We start from the raw sequence: 15,076 nt of genomic DNA on the forward strand, positions 1-15,076 counted from the left end.
CATGTCAAAGGAGTATGCTTTCTGGCTATGCATAAAATGAAAAAGGAAAGGGGCAAGCATACTTAAGCATACTTTAACATTTCTTTTGTATATTATGCTTGTTTTTTCCCATTCTCCCTAGGTAGCATCTTGGACAAAGTACTGGGTAGCGTTGTGTGGAACCCAACTCTTTTACTATGCTGCAAAATCTCTGAAGGCCACAGAGAGAAAACATGTATGTAAAACAGGCATATTTCAGTATCATTTAACGACATTAGAATATGATTTCCTGATGTAAACCTAGAGATAAGTTTTTAATATGATTTCTAGTGACTACTATCCTGTGTTCCAGTCAATCGGTTCACCTCGTACAGGTATGCCCTACTAAAGGTATCATACATGCTCATGTGCTACAACAGGAACATCTGCTTTGCATATGCCATGAATTTGTACATCTGTAAAGATGGAAAAGTATGTCATGGGGTCTGCCTGCCTTTTTAAGGTAGAAGTCATATCTCCTGACGATTTCTGAATCTTGTGAGAGTTTGCTACTTGAAAACCAAAAAGTCACTGAGAAATCTTTAGATACGGCATTAAACACACATCAATTTCTACTGATTTCACTCGTGGTAAAATGAGACTACTTTCTTTTTCCATCTCATCTCATGAACTGCAAGTGACTACAGAACACTTCATACATTGCACAAAGAGCTAGCACATCACATGATGCTGGCTTTCCTCTCGTCTGCTGCAGCTTCATTTGAAAGAATCTAGAAATACTTTGCTTAAATGGGAAAGTAATAAAATGAATTTTCTGTTGCTGTTCCAGGGATGTCATGATGTGCATAGTTCACTTCTGTTTTCATTGGTTAATTATAATGGAAGAGGATGAGCCAGAGATTCTGCTAGGAAACTGAATAAAATTTGAGATACTTGAGTCTTTTTCCAAGTTCGTTCGCTGCTTGGAACCATTACTTATAGTTGCCTTGGCCAGTGTTTCAGTTTAATTTATGACAACTGTCACTGAAGAACATTTGCTTTGCATAAAGTTTATGTAATTTTAGAAACTGAGATGTGCTGCAGGATCCTAGAAGGGGGACTGTCTTTTTTCTTTTTGGTACAAAATACAGGGATTTAATCCTAACGTGTTTATGCTCAAAGGGCAAAGATTTGAAGCTTAACGTTTCTGACTTGGAGGCTCCTGAATATTTGAGTTTTCTGTTCCATTTGGAAAGTTTGTATCATGTATTGTCTTAATCTACAAAGCAGTTGAGTGTTTTCCACTTCTACTGGAAGCAAATAATTAAGAAGCAGTCTTCTGATATTCAAAGTAATTTAATATTAGCTAATTATTGGTGGAAAGGTTTCTTTGCCATATCAACTGCCTCACCTGTACTAGTTTTGATTGCTTAGTTGAAAGCTAAACATATCCTCCCTAGTTTGTTAGTTAAGTATGGCAGTGCTGGTATGACCAAAGTCCTGTGAGCCAAGCATTTTGTCTCCAGAGCATCTTCAGAAAAGTGCATCTGTGTGAATGCGTTTACCTCTGCTATCAGTGAAAAACATATGGAAAGACTGTCTCATTAAAAAGTAAAGTAGTTGCAAAGTGCAGAGTTGTAAACTATTGTGAGCAGAAATGTGAATTACTAAAGCAAATGCAAAAGCAAGAACTGAGAGAAAACTTATGCCGGCATAATGTCACTAACAATTGCTAGTCGTTCTGAAAACACAAAGAAATGGAAATCTTTGTCATGTCAGACTTTGCGCTCTTGTTAATGATGTGATGCCTTTAGGCCCTATGCCAGAATTACATTTTGTTTTCTTTCAAGAACAGAGCATGCATCTTGTAAGTCTCTCCTGTCCACTGTCTGTTAAAATACCGAATGATGGAAGAGTTGTACCGTACTCGTACCTATTCAATCAGAAGTTATTTTGAGATTGTGTATAAATATTTTAAAACAATCTAAATGGCAAGTAGGTTTAGAGAGCTTGGAAGAATTGTTTAGCTGGTAGTGGTGGTGTTGGGAAAGTCAAGGTGTTGAATGTTTATGTAGTCCATCTGTTTATCCACTTTTTCAGAGTAACAATTTTAATAACGTCAATCACTTTGCCCTTTCTTTAGGAAGAGTAAATGAAGTAAAAAGATAGCAAACGTGGAAAAAAAGATATATATTTTTTTTTTAATTCAAGGTCAATATCTAATCTGTTACTGCAGGAATCTTTTGTCTTGGAGTGTGGTCGTATCCATTTAATGCCCATTTAGAGTGCTCTTTCAAAAATTATTTTCTGAACCTGTTGAGCTGACTGCTATCTCCCCAAGCACTGATTTGTTGCAATACTTACAACAACTAAGCTGCTACAAACCGAGTGTAGTGTCTAAGAATTAAACATCTCACATTCTTTTCTTCCCCTATTTATTTGCCAGAGGATGAGCTAGCAGACCAAACTTACAGACTGAGGCTAGGACATACACAAAATGATAATGCTGGCATGCTTCTGACTGCTGTGAGCACTGAGCTGAGTTTGAGCAGTATCGGGTCCTTAGGATGGATTGTATGGATGTAGTGGTAGCAGAGAGAAATGGCTGCTAGAGCATGTTGGCTTGGTCTTAATTATATGTTTAATTATGTATTTATTTCACTGGTTGTTTCTGTGGAATTGGACTGAATTGTCCAGTACTGCCTTGAGTTTGTGCACAACTGATGTCTTGCTTTTAGCTGTTGAGGGCAGCGAACACAACTTGTTCTGTTCACAGATGCAAAGCATGTTGGGAAGTCTAGGTCAGGATTTGCTTGCTCAGGTGCAGGGATGATTAAAATAATGTAATACCTATCAGCTACAGTTTGGGCTGTCATTTATTTTAAACAAATCATTCACAGTAGGTGCACATGTACTCAAGAGCTTATTTATAGCTCTTTATGGTGAAATGAAGGTGAAAGCTTACCTAATAACTCCTGTAGGAGGTTGGCAAAGGAGGGGGAGAGGCTCCAGTTTATTAAACAGCCTGATCATATTTGGTCAGAACTTTGTTCAGCTGATTTACTCGTGTTGCAGTTCTGCAGTTCAGCTTTTGGTGGCTGGAATATCAGTTTCACTTGAGGGTAATTGTACAGAGGCTCAGCTTTTGTTCTGAAGTCTGTGAAGAGGATTTCTCAAGTGTCGCGCCCCTGTTCTCATTTGTCTACAATTTCAGAAAGCAGATTTAATTGAAGTAGAATAAATTGTAGATGGTCCACTAGCTGTGTAGATAGTTGGTGTATCATTACGTGCTCACTATGCAATTTCTGTCCGCTTATATTCCCCAGAGATCCATTCTGCAAAATAGAGCTTGGAGGCTAGATCGGGTAGAGTTTTCTAGCTGTCCATATTAAATGGACTAAAGGAATGATGCTGTCTACTTGGAAGCAGGTTTCTTTTTCTAAGATTGATACACTGAGATTTACCTAGCTAAAATATTCTAGATATTTACCATTGTCATGTAAACATCTGTCCTTGCAACTTCCTCACCCAAGGTTTGGTGATGTGGAAGGGAATGCTGGAAACAAACAATAGTTAGTCTGCTATATGAAAGCTCCTGGCTGGAGCTCTCGTGGCACATATGTCTTGATTACAGGCATGCTTTTGACTATCCTGCTGCTATTGCCTTAGGCAACTGAGACTGAGGACTTGGAATGCACTGACAGTGAAAGCAGTTCCAAGCTTAAAGTAGCCAACCTCTTTGGAAAATTACCTCATAAAAATGGCATGTGATCTTGCAAAATGGGCAAGAAATCACCTTCCTTTTAAACACAGGCAAGGCCGTTGTTCTCACTGCTGTGGTCAAAGGCAAAATAGTATTCCAGCATGCTGTAGATATGCATCTACTCTAAAGGATACTGTAGATATCTGGATGAGACAAATTTTCTTGTGTTGCATCTTCTAAGACAGACTAATAAATATAATGACCTTTGTATTTTAAAGAAGGAGGAGGTTTCAGTTGTTACTACAGTATTGGAAAACTGTCCATACTGAACATTTGGGCTTCAGAGCCCAGAAGATGAGGTACAGGAGAAGCTCAGAGGAATATTTGTAAGAAGCTGAAAGCTTAATGGTAGCAACAAAGACACATCTGTGATCAAACCAGTAGTTGCACAGCTTTAGAAGAGGACAACCGTAAAAATAGACAACTTAAAATTAGTATTAAAGAAAGTATTCTCCTGGAGAAATGTGAGTACATCCATCAAAAGCTGTTAATAATGATTGAGATGGAAAAAGCTTGCCAGTTTCTGTGACAACATAGCATGCATGAGAGATTTTTCCATGTTTGTAGGTGTTTGGAAAAGCAACAGAGACTTTCTGAGCCTTCACTCAAGAATGAACTGCTGTTCATTCCAAGCCTTCCCCTGCATTTTGTATTCAGGATTATTCCTGTTTATTGGCACTTTGGAAAAACTGTTATTTGCTGCTTAGAGGCCAAGGGTGTGATTTGAATATCAGCTCAACAGGAGATTGAATTTTTTATTTGAAGATTTAAGTCAAAATACTTCTGGGCAGAACTGCAGCAGCACATCTAGTTCTGTGAAGCCTTACACTAGAGCTGTGGTTTTCTGTGCTTATCATAAGAGTTTCGTTCCAGTGGCGTGTATTAAAAAAAAAACTGAAGGGCCATGAACATTAAATCACAATGAAGCTTTCATTCCCTTCACATTAACAAAGCAAACTTGCTGTTAGCGTGGCTCCATGCATCAGTGGAGAATGAACTGCCTTGGGGGAGCTATGTAAACATGCAATACAAAGCCAGCAGTGCGAAGGAATGGGAAACTGACGTGTGCTTCACGTGATGATGGATTGATGCTAGCAGGAAATGCTTTCCTTGTGTGGAGCTTTTTACTTTCCAGAGAGGCATTGTGATTAACTTACTGTTTTGAAAGTGCTGAGCACTCTTGAGATGGCAGTGAGAATGAAAGAAGCAAGCACTGCAGTTTCAGGCATGTGATCTTTTTGCATATTGCAGGCCTATTATTGAAACATACGACTGAGAAAGGAAGGAGCAAATGTGTCATTTCACATGGCCCTCTAGAAATGGATGCAGTTAGTTCTTAGTGGCACAGGTTTCCACTTAGGTGAAACTAACCTGCTAATGCTTTGTAAGACTACTTGAAGTTTGCTTTTGCAAATCCCTTTTTAGTGTAAGTTGTCCTCTTATTTTTCAGGGCAGTGTCTTGAGTCCATAAGTTCTGAATGTATATGGAAAGAAATTGCTATCCAGCTGCACGTATAATGATACAGCTTTGTAATTTACTTCTTAATCTCAGGAGCTGTTACCAAACACATCTATCTCCCAGAAGCAGTAGAATGACTTAGAACTTTAGTATATGTGGTTCTACAGATTTTCTAAGGAATGGTCTGTTCCCACAGTTTTAGGTACCACAGTGGTATCAAAAGAAGCCATCCATGTGAAGTGTAGCAGGCAAGTCTCTTGGAAGAACAGCCTTTACCCCTTTTACACTTAAGCTATCTGTTCAAGCATCCGTTCAAAGTTTCCAAGTGTTGTTTCCACTGATGTTTAAATAGTTGAGCTGAACATGACTGATAGGAGCTTGTTGTGGAATGGTTCCTGCAAGTGTCACTATGGCAACATAATGATGAGAGTACATAAATGCTGTGTTTGGAAGATAGAGGGCAGACTCTTAAATTATTTTGTACTTTTTTGAAATACTTTTCATGTTTCAAGTATTGACCTAACATTTGTTCATTTGAAGTTCTAATGTTTTTTAAACTGTGGTTTTACATTGAGGTTTAAAATGTAGGGTGTTGGACAAGTCCCAGGTAGGTGAGCATAACTAGACATTATAGTGAGTGTGATACTCTCAAACTAATCAGCAGAAATGATTACCTTTGCTAATGTTCCTTTTTTACTGGATTTGTAATAGTTAAACAGTATTATTTCTAAAATGATACAAAAGAGATTTGATGCTTAATGCTGTAAGTCTGCTATGAGACATTAATATGAAAAGTATTCCAGAATTATAAATTCATTTTAGTAACTAAAAATATCCTTGAAATAATTTTAGCTGTATGGCTTCTGAAAATACCTGTAATTAAAGAGATGACCAAATTACTTTGCTAATAAAGAGGTTAGAACAGGGATTTCACAAGGCCAGAACAAGGATGCATCTGGTAGCAAACTGCATAGAGTAGAGTTGGACCTTATGGGCACAGTGGAGAGATTAAGTATTGCAGAGGGGAGAAGTGCAAGGACTTATTGCAACATCTGTGGTGGGCACATGAATGTAGGAGGAGGAAATCTGTCAACTGAAGACTTGAGGGAAACTGAATGAATTATAGATATTGAAGAGAGAAGGAGCATCTGAGCAAGCCATGGGAAGTGAATTGTGAGGGTCTACTAATAACAAGAAGACCAGGAAGAAAGAAGCTGAAAATGGCCAAGGTGGGATTTAATGGGCAGGTTGCCTGGAACTGAGAAGTAGAAAATAATATTGCCCAGTTGGGTGAAAAGGAGAGCAGAATAAAGAAGTTGTAAAGAAAGGGAGTAGCGTAGGAGAGACAGTTGTCGTGCTTAAATAGGGAGGTACAAACTATGTCAATGTTTGGGTGATAACTTAGGCAAGAAAACCCCATCATTCTGGATATCTTGTCTATAAAAATGACTTATTTACTGGAATATACGTGCTCACTTTGAGTAGTTGTGGCACTGAGTAGTTACATTTTTCTTTATTAACAGTGGAGGGGATTAACTTTGCATTTTTAGTGCATTTTTTAATGATGGTATATTCACACACAAGCAGAAAGACGGTGAGGAATGCTGTGGTATTCATACAGTGTGGTTTAGATATTGGGTGCCTGGTTTGATGGATTGTGATGTTCCTTAAAATATCCTTTGAATTTAGTTTGCTGTGGTAAGTTCTGTTTTCATGAATTCCATGTAAAATTAAATTTATTTAAAGTGCTGGGCTTCCTCTAATGATAGTCTTTTGTCTTCAACAGTGACACTGAGAGGAAGTGTTCTTCTGAATGCTTGTTCTACGCAGTTGGTCAGTCTGGCTAAGGCTTTATGCTACTTTACATCTCTGCTTGTATTTTCAGTTCAAATCCACCCCGAGCAAGAATGTGTCAGTCGTGGGCTGGATGGTGATGATGGCAGACGACCCTGAACATCCAGATCTCTTCTTATTGACAGATTCTGAGAAAGGTAGGCAGCACTCACACCACGAGCACAGTGGTTCCAAGAACAAACGCCAATTTTGCTGAGGTTCACCTGTGTACCTTAGTCTTCATTGTGTTCTAAGTAGTGTCCAAAGTAACAACTTGTGTTTTTAAGTATTCATCTTCATTCTTTCAAACTGCATTTAGTTTAGTTTTTCAGAGACATTTTCACATCCATGAAAATGTAAGTAGCTATGAAAAGAGTTTGCTATTCCACTAACACCAGATGCTTGACCAGGCCCCTCTCCCCTCCAAATGAAAAACAAACCACAAAACAAAACAGCTATTCAAATGCAGTGCCATTGCCAGGAAAAACAGTAAAATTCACTATTTTGCACTGAGAAGCCAGAGGGGGGGGAAAAAAAGGGAAAAAAAAAATCCTTTATTCCATCGTAGTGTGAGTGCCCTGGTTTCAGTTTAAACTGAATAAAATGTTATTTTTCTATAACTGTGCTCAAAGGAGCATTATTACAAGCAGTTGTGATAAAGGAGTTTGACATTCCTCATTTTATTTACCTTCAGTCTGAGTACATTTTATTTCTGAGTGTCCGTTCTAGTTTAAGGTTATCAGCTTAAACTCAGCAACAGCAATGTGAAAAGCTTTTGTAATATTTGGCCTTTCTGAATTCAGGTAAGCACTGTCTGACATGAGATACTGAAAATAATAGTCTATCATCTCAATGTATTTGGGAGTAATTTTCAAAGATTATTAAATGAAGCTTTCTGGAGCGCATTTCTGCGCTGTCCTGCGCTTAATGAAAATAATGTGATGATATACCAAGTTGAAATAATGGCACTGAACAAAAATGTGTCTTTGTTACATAATTCTGAGAAACGTTTTGTTGTTTTTCTGGCTGACACTGGTGTTAGTTGAAATGTACAGTGTGCACAAGGAAGACAGACAAGCTATGACTTCTTGCACTACATCAAACAATTGTTTAAGCTGCTCCATGTATGGCAGTCAAGGTGTAAAGTTGCAAGAACCTTTTGCTATTACATGTTTTCATAGCATTCAAATTTAGTTCTTTGACTGTAAACGAGATTCAAATGCAGTATTTGTTGTGTTTCCTAAGTTTTTTTTTTTTCCCCTTATCTTTCTCTCTTAGGAAATTCATACAAATTTCAAGCTGGAAATAGAATGAATGCGATGCTCTGGTTTAAACACCTGAGTGCTGCCTGCCAAAGCAACAGACAACAGGTGAGAACAAGATGCTGACAAAGAAATAACAGCTGTTAAAAGCTCAGATCTGACTGAGCTTCCAAAGGGCCAAGCTGTAATTGATTGCTTCACATGAACAGCAATCTTCTCGGACCGGTCTGGACATTGATTTCACCTGCTTATTGACTTGGCTTAGCTTTTGTGTTTGTCTCCTTGAAAATGAATCCTCAGAGCTTCTGTTGTGATGAAGAAAAGTCTTGAGGCTACCATAGAGCAATTTGGAAAGTTGGGAAATGGAAGAAATACTGACAAATCTCAGTCTCCGACACAGTATGTTTGTCACTGCCCGTTTACAGATGGCAGTCCCATAGTTATGCTGTGTGTATTACTAAAACATAAAAATTATTTATGTTCTGAGTATATTTAAAAGACTTTGGAAACAAAAATTGAATTCTCTTTGAATCAAAAAAGAAGAAAGGACTACTCTTCAAGCCCTGTTAAATTCTGTTCACATATATATTGATAGTGACTTTTTCATCAGCATAAGTACATCTTTAAGTTAACGCTCTTTTCTTCAAATTCCTTTCTTTCTGTTGGGTTCCTGAAGCACTGCTGAACTTTTCTGCTTCTACATGGCTACGCTTAAGAATAAGGGGGAGCTAAAGACCTTTCCAAATCCTTCTGTGTATTCTTGTTCGGCTCTGACACAAGTCTAAGGAATAAGGAGGGCTGCAGAAATGTCTGAGACAGTGCAAAGGAGTGAAAATTGTGTTCCTGGCTGGAGAAGGTGGAAATAGTAGCCAGTAGTGGCAAGCAGTTTGCAAGAGTGTGGTGACTGCCAGACAGGCTCCAAAACTGCCTGCTGGTGACAACTTTTATTCAGTAAGGCTTAACAATTCTATTCAATGCAAACTCGTCTAAAGCATTCTGCTCATGGCTTATACAAAAGTGGCAAGACTTGGGGCCTTTGGGGCCTGGGGAGAACATGATGGAGGTTTTAAAAGGGGGGCGAAAAAAGACAAGAGTCATGGGGAAAAAAAAAAAAAAAAAAAAAACAAAAGTAGCTCTAAAAGACCAACAGCCTCAGTTACTGTTATATGTTGCATACTTTGTTTTCTGGTATGTCTGTATGCGGTTGTACAGCAAGCATTCTTGCAGCATTAGCTACTCGTAATGAGTCTCCCACAGAAGAAGCTGATCTTCCTGCAAGCACTAGGCAATAAAGATTGGTTAATAAGCAAAAACTTAGTGTTCAAAAAACCTTTTGGAAAAAAAAAAAATCCTTTAAATTATTTCTCTTGATCTTGATTTTACCCCTGAGCTGTGCTTTTCCTAGAGAGGAGCCTTACAGATCTATTTAAAACAGATCTTTTCTTATTGAGGGTATGGCTGTGTAAGACAAGAGCGTGGACATCTACCAAATTGAAGAATATTGGGAACTATTTTATTGTATATGATTTTTAATTGTATGTAATAATTTTTAATGGTGTAGTTTTAACTCAGTTATCATTCCTGCTTCTGCAGGTAAATGCAATGCAAGAAATAATCTGCTTCAAACCTGACCAGACTGTGCATTTATTGACAGTCATCGGGAATGCAGTGGCTCTTTAGTGCCCTGAGTAAACAGCATTTATTGCTTTCAGGCAAATTCCCGATCAGGAGAAATTGGGGGCTTAAGCTGTGTAATGCAGGCTACCTTTAATATTCCTGAAAGGGAGTGATGGCTGCATCACACGTTCAGGCTTCCTGTGGGAAAAGACCAGCCAAGTGTTTATGCCTTGTGTTTGTAAATTAGCCCTAAAAATGCTGGAGGGCCTACATCAGTCACTGACCTGTGCCAAGTATTTCCTAGCTCGTGGGACTCAAGTGAGAAGGTTCTGCTTGTGTAGCTCAGTCCTGAGATTTATCATGTTAAAGTTGTTTTGTCAACAACTCAAAATCTTAAATTTCATCAGTGTTAATAAGATCTAAGGCCATGTGAGAAAGTTATAAACAGTTCAGTGGTTTAGTATTTTTGTGATTCCTGCATTTTCTACAGCTGTAAGTATGCTTCTAGTGTTTTGTACTGACTGTATTAATGATGGTTGCATTCCCAGCTTTCTCCTCCCCACCCCCCCTTTTTTTTTTTTTTTGAGAGAATGAGCATTGGGATGTGTATTTGAACAGGTTGAAGGTTTGTGAAACATTAGGATGTAAGCAGCTGCTACCTAAGTAACATCGGCTATTTGTATTTTTGTTTTCAGGTTCCTGCCAACTTGATGACCTTTGAATAGCAGGCTAATTCAAAACACAACAGGAAAAAAAAAAGAACAATTTGAACCATCTCATAAATGAGAATGAGGTCCTGACAGAAAATGTGCCAGCTGCATTCTGTGCCAGAAGGGAGCCTGTCAGGCCGATCTCCTGAACTCTGGAGCCCTGAACAAAACAAGTAATGGCTGGGGATTAGGGTCCCCCGAATGAAAAATGGAATTGCAACATGAATTGCCATGGACCATGCTTTGTTATATCCTCTGAACTGACCTGTGGAAACCACTGCCTTAAAGAGTGAAAGGAAAAACAACAATGAAACACCAAATAGTGTGTGTGAAACTTCTGGCGGTGCTGTGCTTGAGTTAAATAGATTGTAGCTTGTTTGAGTTTCTTTTAACTTTGTACTAATTTTGAAAATAACTCACCTTTTTAGGTATTCTTAAGAAAGCAAGTAAACTGGTATTTAAGAGTTGTATCAAAAACTATGTATGAACTGGGTAAAAGAGGTGCTGCACACTCTAGAGATGATGTTGTTTGGACTGTACCAGGAGTTCTCAATGGAAGTTTGTCCCAGGCACACTGAGCCTGGAGCAATGTTAATTCTCTCAGACCTGCAAGTATATGAAACATAACAAATGCAAGTTTGAAGTAGCATTAAGCTTGCAAACTGTAGTACTGTATGGGAGCCACATTCCCTGTGAGCGGGCACTGACACACTAAGAATGCTTTTGGTGCGCTGTTACCTAATTCCTGGTTAGAGCATAGTTCACATGTTCCGGGTGCTTGGGGTGCGTGTGAAAGACAAAACTGAAAGCCCTCTTGGCTCAGAACTGAGTGTTTTCTTCCCATTTGTTCCTACACCTCTGTCTCCTGCAGATGAAGGTTGAATGACAAAAAAAAAAACCAACAACCCAACATCTTGGTACAGTTCTTGGAGACGTTTTACTTCTCCGGGTGTCTGTTAATCAGCTAGGGACCACTGTCAGTGTATGGTGTTTCATAATATCACTTACAGTCTATATTTTAAAATGATAGAGGCACAATCTCAAGCTTTCATGATCTCATTTGGCAATAATTGATTTTACTATCTGTCTTGGTCAAAATATGACATTGTGTGGTATTGACAATGTAGCCTAAAGTAGACCTTACGTACAGAAGCTCTTTTGATGGTTGGACAAGTAATTTATTAGGTGGGATAATACAAAGAGAAAAAAGGTATGGGACTGTCAAACTTATATCCTTGACAGGAATAATTCTTGGTCACTGAAATTACTTCGAAAAATAATGTGATTGTAAAAAGGGAAACATGCTTTATACATGTGTTTTATGCATAAAAACTTTGATTCTTGCGTTGTTTGGGTTTCCTTGACATCACCTAGATAACATTTCCTGGATGATTAGTCTTCATTTAACCTTCCAAAACATGGTCTTTGTAAAGCAAGTAAACATTATCCAAAATATGACTCTAAGATATCAGAACTTTGAAGTCTGTGGAAAAATAGTAAATGTTTCATTGACGTTGTGGTTTAGTGGCCATAAATAAGCTTGCAGATTCCACCGTGAATACTCCTTTTTAAAGAGAAACAAACTACCTACCAGTTTGTGGCAGAGTTCTCTGACTGTGTAATAAAGTTTTCTACTAGTAGTGATTATTTTGAAAATGTACAGTTTGTTTCTTGCATCAGAGTAGAAGCCTATGAAGTCACATTTCATTCTCCCCAGAGTTAAATTAATCTCTTAACGGAAATGATTAATTGCTGAATGCTAGGAGGGAAAAAAATAGAGAAGGAGAATCCAGTCTCACAGTTAAAAACAAACGAAAAACCCGCACACTTGGTAATGTGGAGTTAAATGGCAATAGGCTGGATTGTGTTTCCAAAAATTGTTCTTGTGAATTGGCACTTGGTAGAAAGAAAACAGTGGAAGGATATTTCTGTCAGAGTTGCGCCGCAAGCAGTGTGGGAATTTGTGTCCCTCTGCAATTTTTTTTTTCTGCTTTGGGGAATGAACAGTCTGTTCTGATCCTGAAGTCATGTATTGTGAAAAGGGGTTGCTTGTGCTGAATCCCTTTTCAATTCACACATCAGCCAAGTTAACCCATGTTGGGTGTATAGTGAAGACGGCATCTTTGTAGCCAGCAGTGTTACTGTAGTAGACTTTGCACAACATCAGTTTTGCTTTTTCATTTTAAAAATTATTTAATGTGTGTTTTCTTCTCAGCAGCTAGATGGTTTTGGTTTTTTTTTTTAGCAGTGTGTGTCCTTTTTTAAACACTGTGGATAACAGCCCGTGGATTTTGAATTTTTAAATAAGCTCTTATAGAGTCATTGCAGCATAACTGTGTCTGCTCTTCTGTCAGCAAAAGGAAACATGCATCTGGGAGCCACAGCCTGACATCACACAGCTTTACTGAAGACAGAGCCAGGTCTGAAGGTGTCATTTATTATTGTTTTTCTTGTTTGTTCCAGCTGTTTTGAATTAGGCTTTTGTGGTAGGAGGATAGTGGGGAAAAAAGTGCACAAATCATCGTTTAATGAGTTGTTGTTACCAGTTGTAATTGTCCTTACGCCTCCTGCTGTCTTTGGTTTCCTTCCCTCAGATAATGCTATTTTCTGTGGGAGAGACGAAATATTGTGGGAGTAGTTTCTTAAAATGTGTAGCTGGGATAATTGGAGTGATTAATGACAACACAGACAGCATTATTGGCACTTGTTGCAGTGAGTAGTTCAGTACTTTCCTATGGTTGATCTCATGTTTGTTCAAGTAGTCTTACAGGGCAACACAGCTACTGAAATGTTATAGACTTTGACATACGTGGTGCTCAGGAAGAGGTGGTGGTTTGGTTCCCTGAGGGAAAATCTTCAGCTAAGCGTTGGAAAGATTTGGACGAGTCAAATACACTGTAAAGAACACAGTAATGTTTTTTGGTTTTGCTTTTTTTCTTCATGCTTTAAAAAAAGGTTAAAAACGTGCATTTAAATCAGTGCTTAGAAAGAAGGAGCAGCAGTGAGGTCCTGTTATTCAGGTAAGACTGTTATCCAGACTATTTCAGTTAGTTTACAGTTTGTGTGTTTCCTAATGCTCTCTATATTTTGTTAATGACTGATGGAGCTCTTCAGCTAATATTTGTCACTTTAATTTCACAGTATTTTGATTTGGAAACTAAAGGCATCCCTTACAGTTCCTTGATTGCAAGCATATGAATGAGAAGCACTCAGTGTAGATCCCTGTGGCCAGGCTTCCCGTGTACCTGTGAGTCACCTGCTGAGCACTCACTGCTTTGTTAGCTACACTGACAGTCTTGGGGGACATTGAACAATGGGGAACGTCGGGTTTGTGAAACTGGTGCAGTGCTGTAGAAACCTACAATGCCCTTGGTACTGATTTTTTTTATTACTTACTGCTGACTTTTCCCTTCCTAACTTCCTTTGCTAATTCTTACAAGTTTTTTCAAACCTGACTTCTGTTTCAGTATTCTTTGACAGCAAGTAAGGAGATTCAGTTTTGAAAAACATTGATGATTTGAGTAAATAGAGCTCTTCCCAGACATGCATTTCATTTTGCAGGCATTTTGTGGCACAGGCATATTGCTCAAGCTGCTAAGATTCATGGAGTACTTAGGTACAAGTTGTGAATGTTAAAACTACAAACACTAAATGAATGCATGTAAATACTTAATGAGCTTTAGCACTCAGCTTTGAAATTATCTTATTGTTAGCTTTTTTAAATTACCTTTAAAATCATATTCTTTGTGAGAAAGATCTGATAAGGAAGCTAACAGCAGACATTTTGCATCTCAGCAGCTTGCACACTGAGCAGCCCTCAGTTATGCCATTACAGCCTGTTGTTCCAGCCTGTTGCTTGAGAGATCAGGGTCTCTTTTGGGAAATCAGCTGATTGACTTTCCTCCTCTGAACTCGAACTGCAAAGCGCTTGCACTGTTACTCAGAAAAGCATTAATAGAAATATCCTTATTGGTGGTAAGAAAATAAACAGCATAAAAGAACGCAGCGGGATTTTATTAGCCAGCTTTTCCTCACTAGAATTCAGTATCTCATCTCTTTTGTTTTGTTTTGGTTTTTGTGCAGCCTCAGCCTCTTCTAGTTGCGTTTCTACCTTTTCAACAGTACAGTCCTCTTCTGTGAGATGTAACAGATGTTAAAAGGAAATGCTTTCTGTTCCAGCAGAAGAGATTGCAGCCTTTTGTGCTGCTGAGGCACTCTATGAGGTTAGGTCCCTTTGGATAGACAGCAAATCCATCTTGTGGTTTTGGATTAACTTAGGCAAATCTTATCCAAATCAAGGTAAATCATGGGATGTCATTTCTTACGGCTCTGTCAGTGGCATTTTTCTTTGTTTTCTACTTTTGATTTTTTTATGCTAAGTCATTAGACTTTTCCATGGCTGGCAGTAGTGTGCTGCATGTTAAAACATCAAGACACCACTGCTGGTACTAAATCACATCAGCTAATTGCCTGT

General features: G+C 38.4%; 1 protein-coding gene across 8 annotated transcripts in view; it reads left to right on the forward strand.

The window, feature by feature from the left end:
• Positions 1–12,242, forward strand: part of RALGPS2 (Ral GEF with PH domain and SH3 binding motif 2) — a 109,481-nt gene extending 97,239 nt beyond the window's left edge. For all 8 annotated transcript variants that reach the window (XM_042819241.1, XM_042819248.1, XM_042819247.1 and 5 more), the window contains 4 exons: positions 122–214; positions 7,066–7,171; positions 8,292–8,383; positions 10,588–12,242. In XM_042819241.1, coding sequence (XP_042675175.1) covers positions 122–214; positions 7,066–7,171; positions 8,292–8,383; positions 10,588–10,617 — 321 coding nt within the window. In that variant the 3' untranslated portion in view covers positions 10,618–12,242. The remainder of the gene's footprint in view (positions 1–121; positions 215–7,065; positions 7,172–8,291; positions 8,384–10,587) is intronic.
• The last annotated feature ends 2,834 nt before the right edge of the window (positions 12,243–15,076 follow it).

This window comes from Centrocercus urophasianus, unplaced genomic scaffold (genome assembly GCF_019232065.1).
Source record: "Centrocercus urophasianus isolate 14NV4802_14NV808 unplaced genomic scaffold, USGS_Curo_1.0 seq_18, whole genome shotgun sequence".
Taxonomy (NCBI): Eukaryota; Metazoa; Chordata; class Aves; order Galliformes; family Phasianidae; genus Centrocercus; species Centrocercus urophasianus.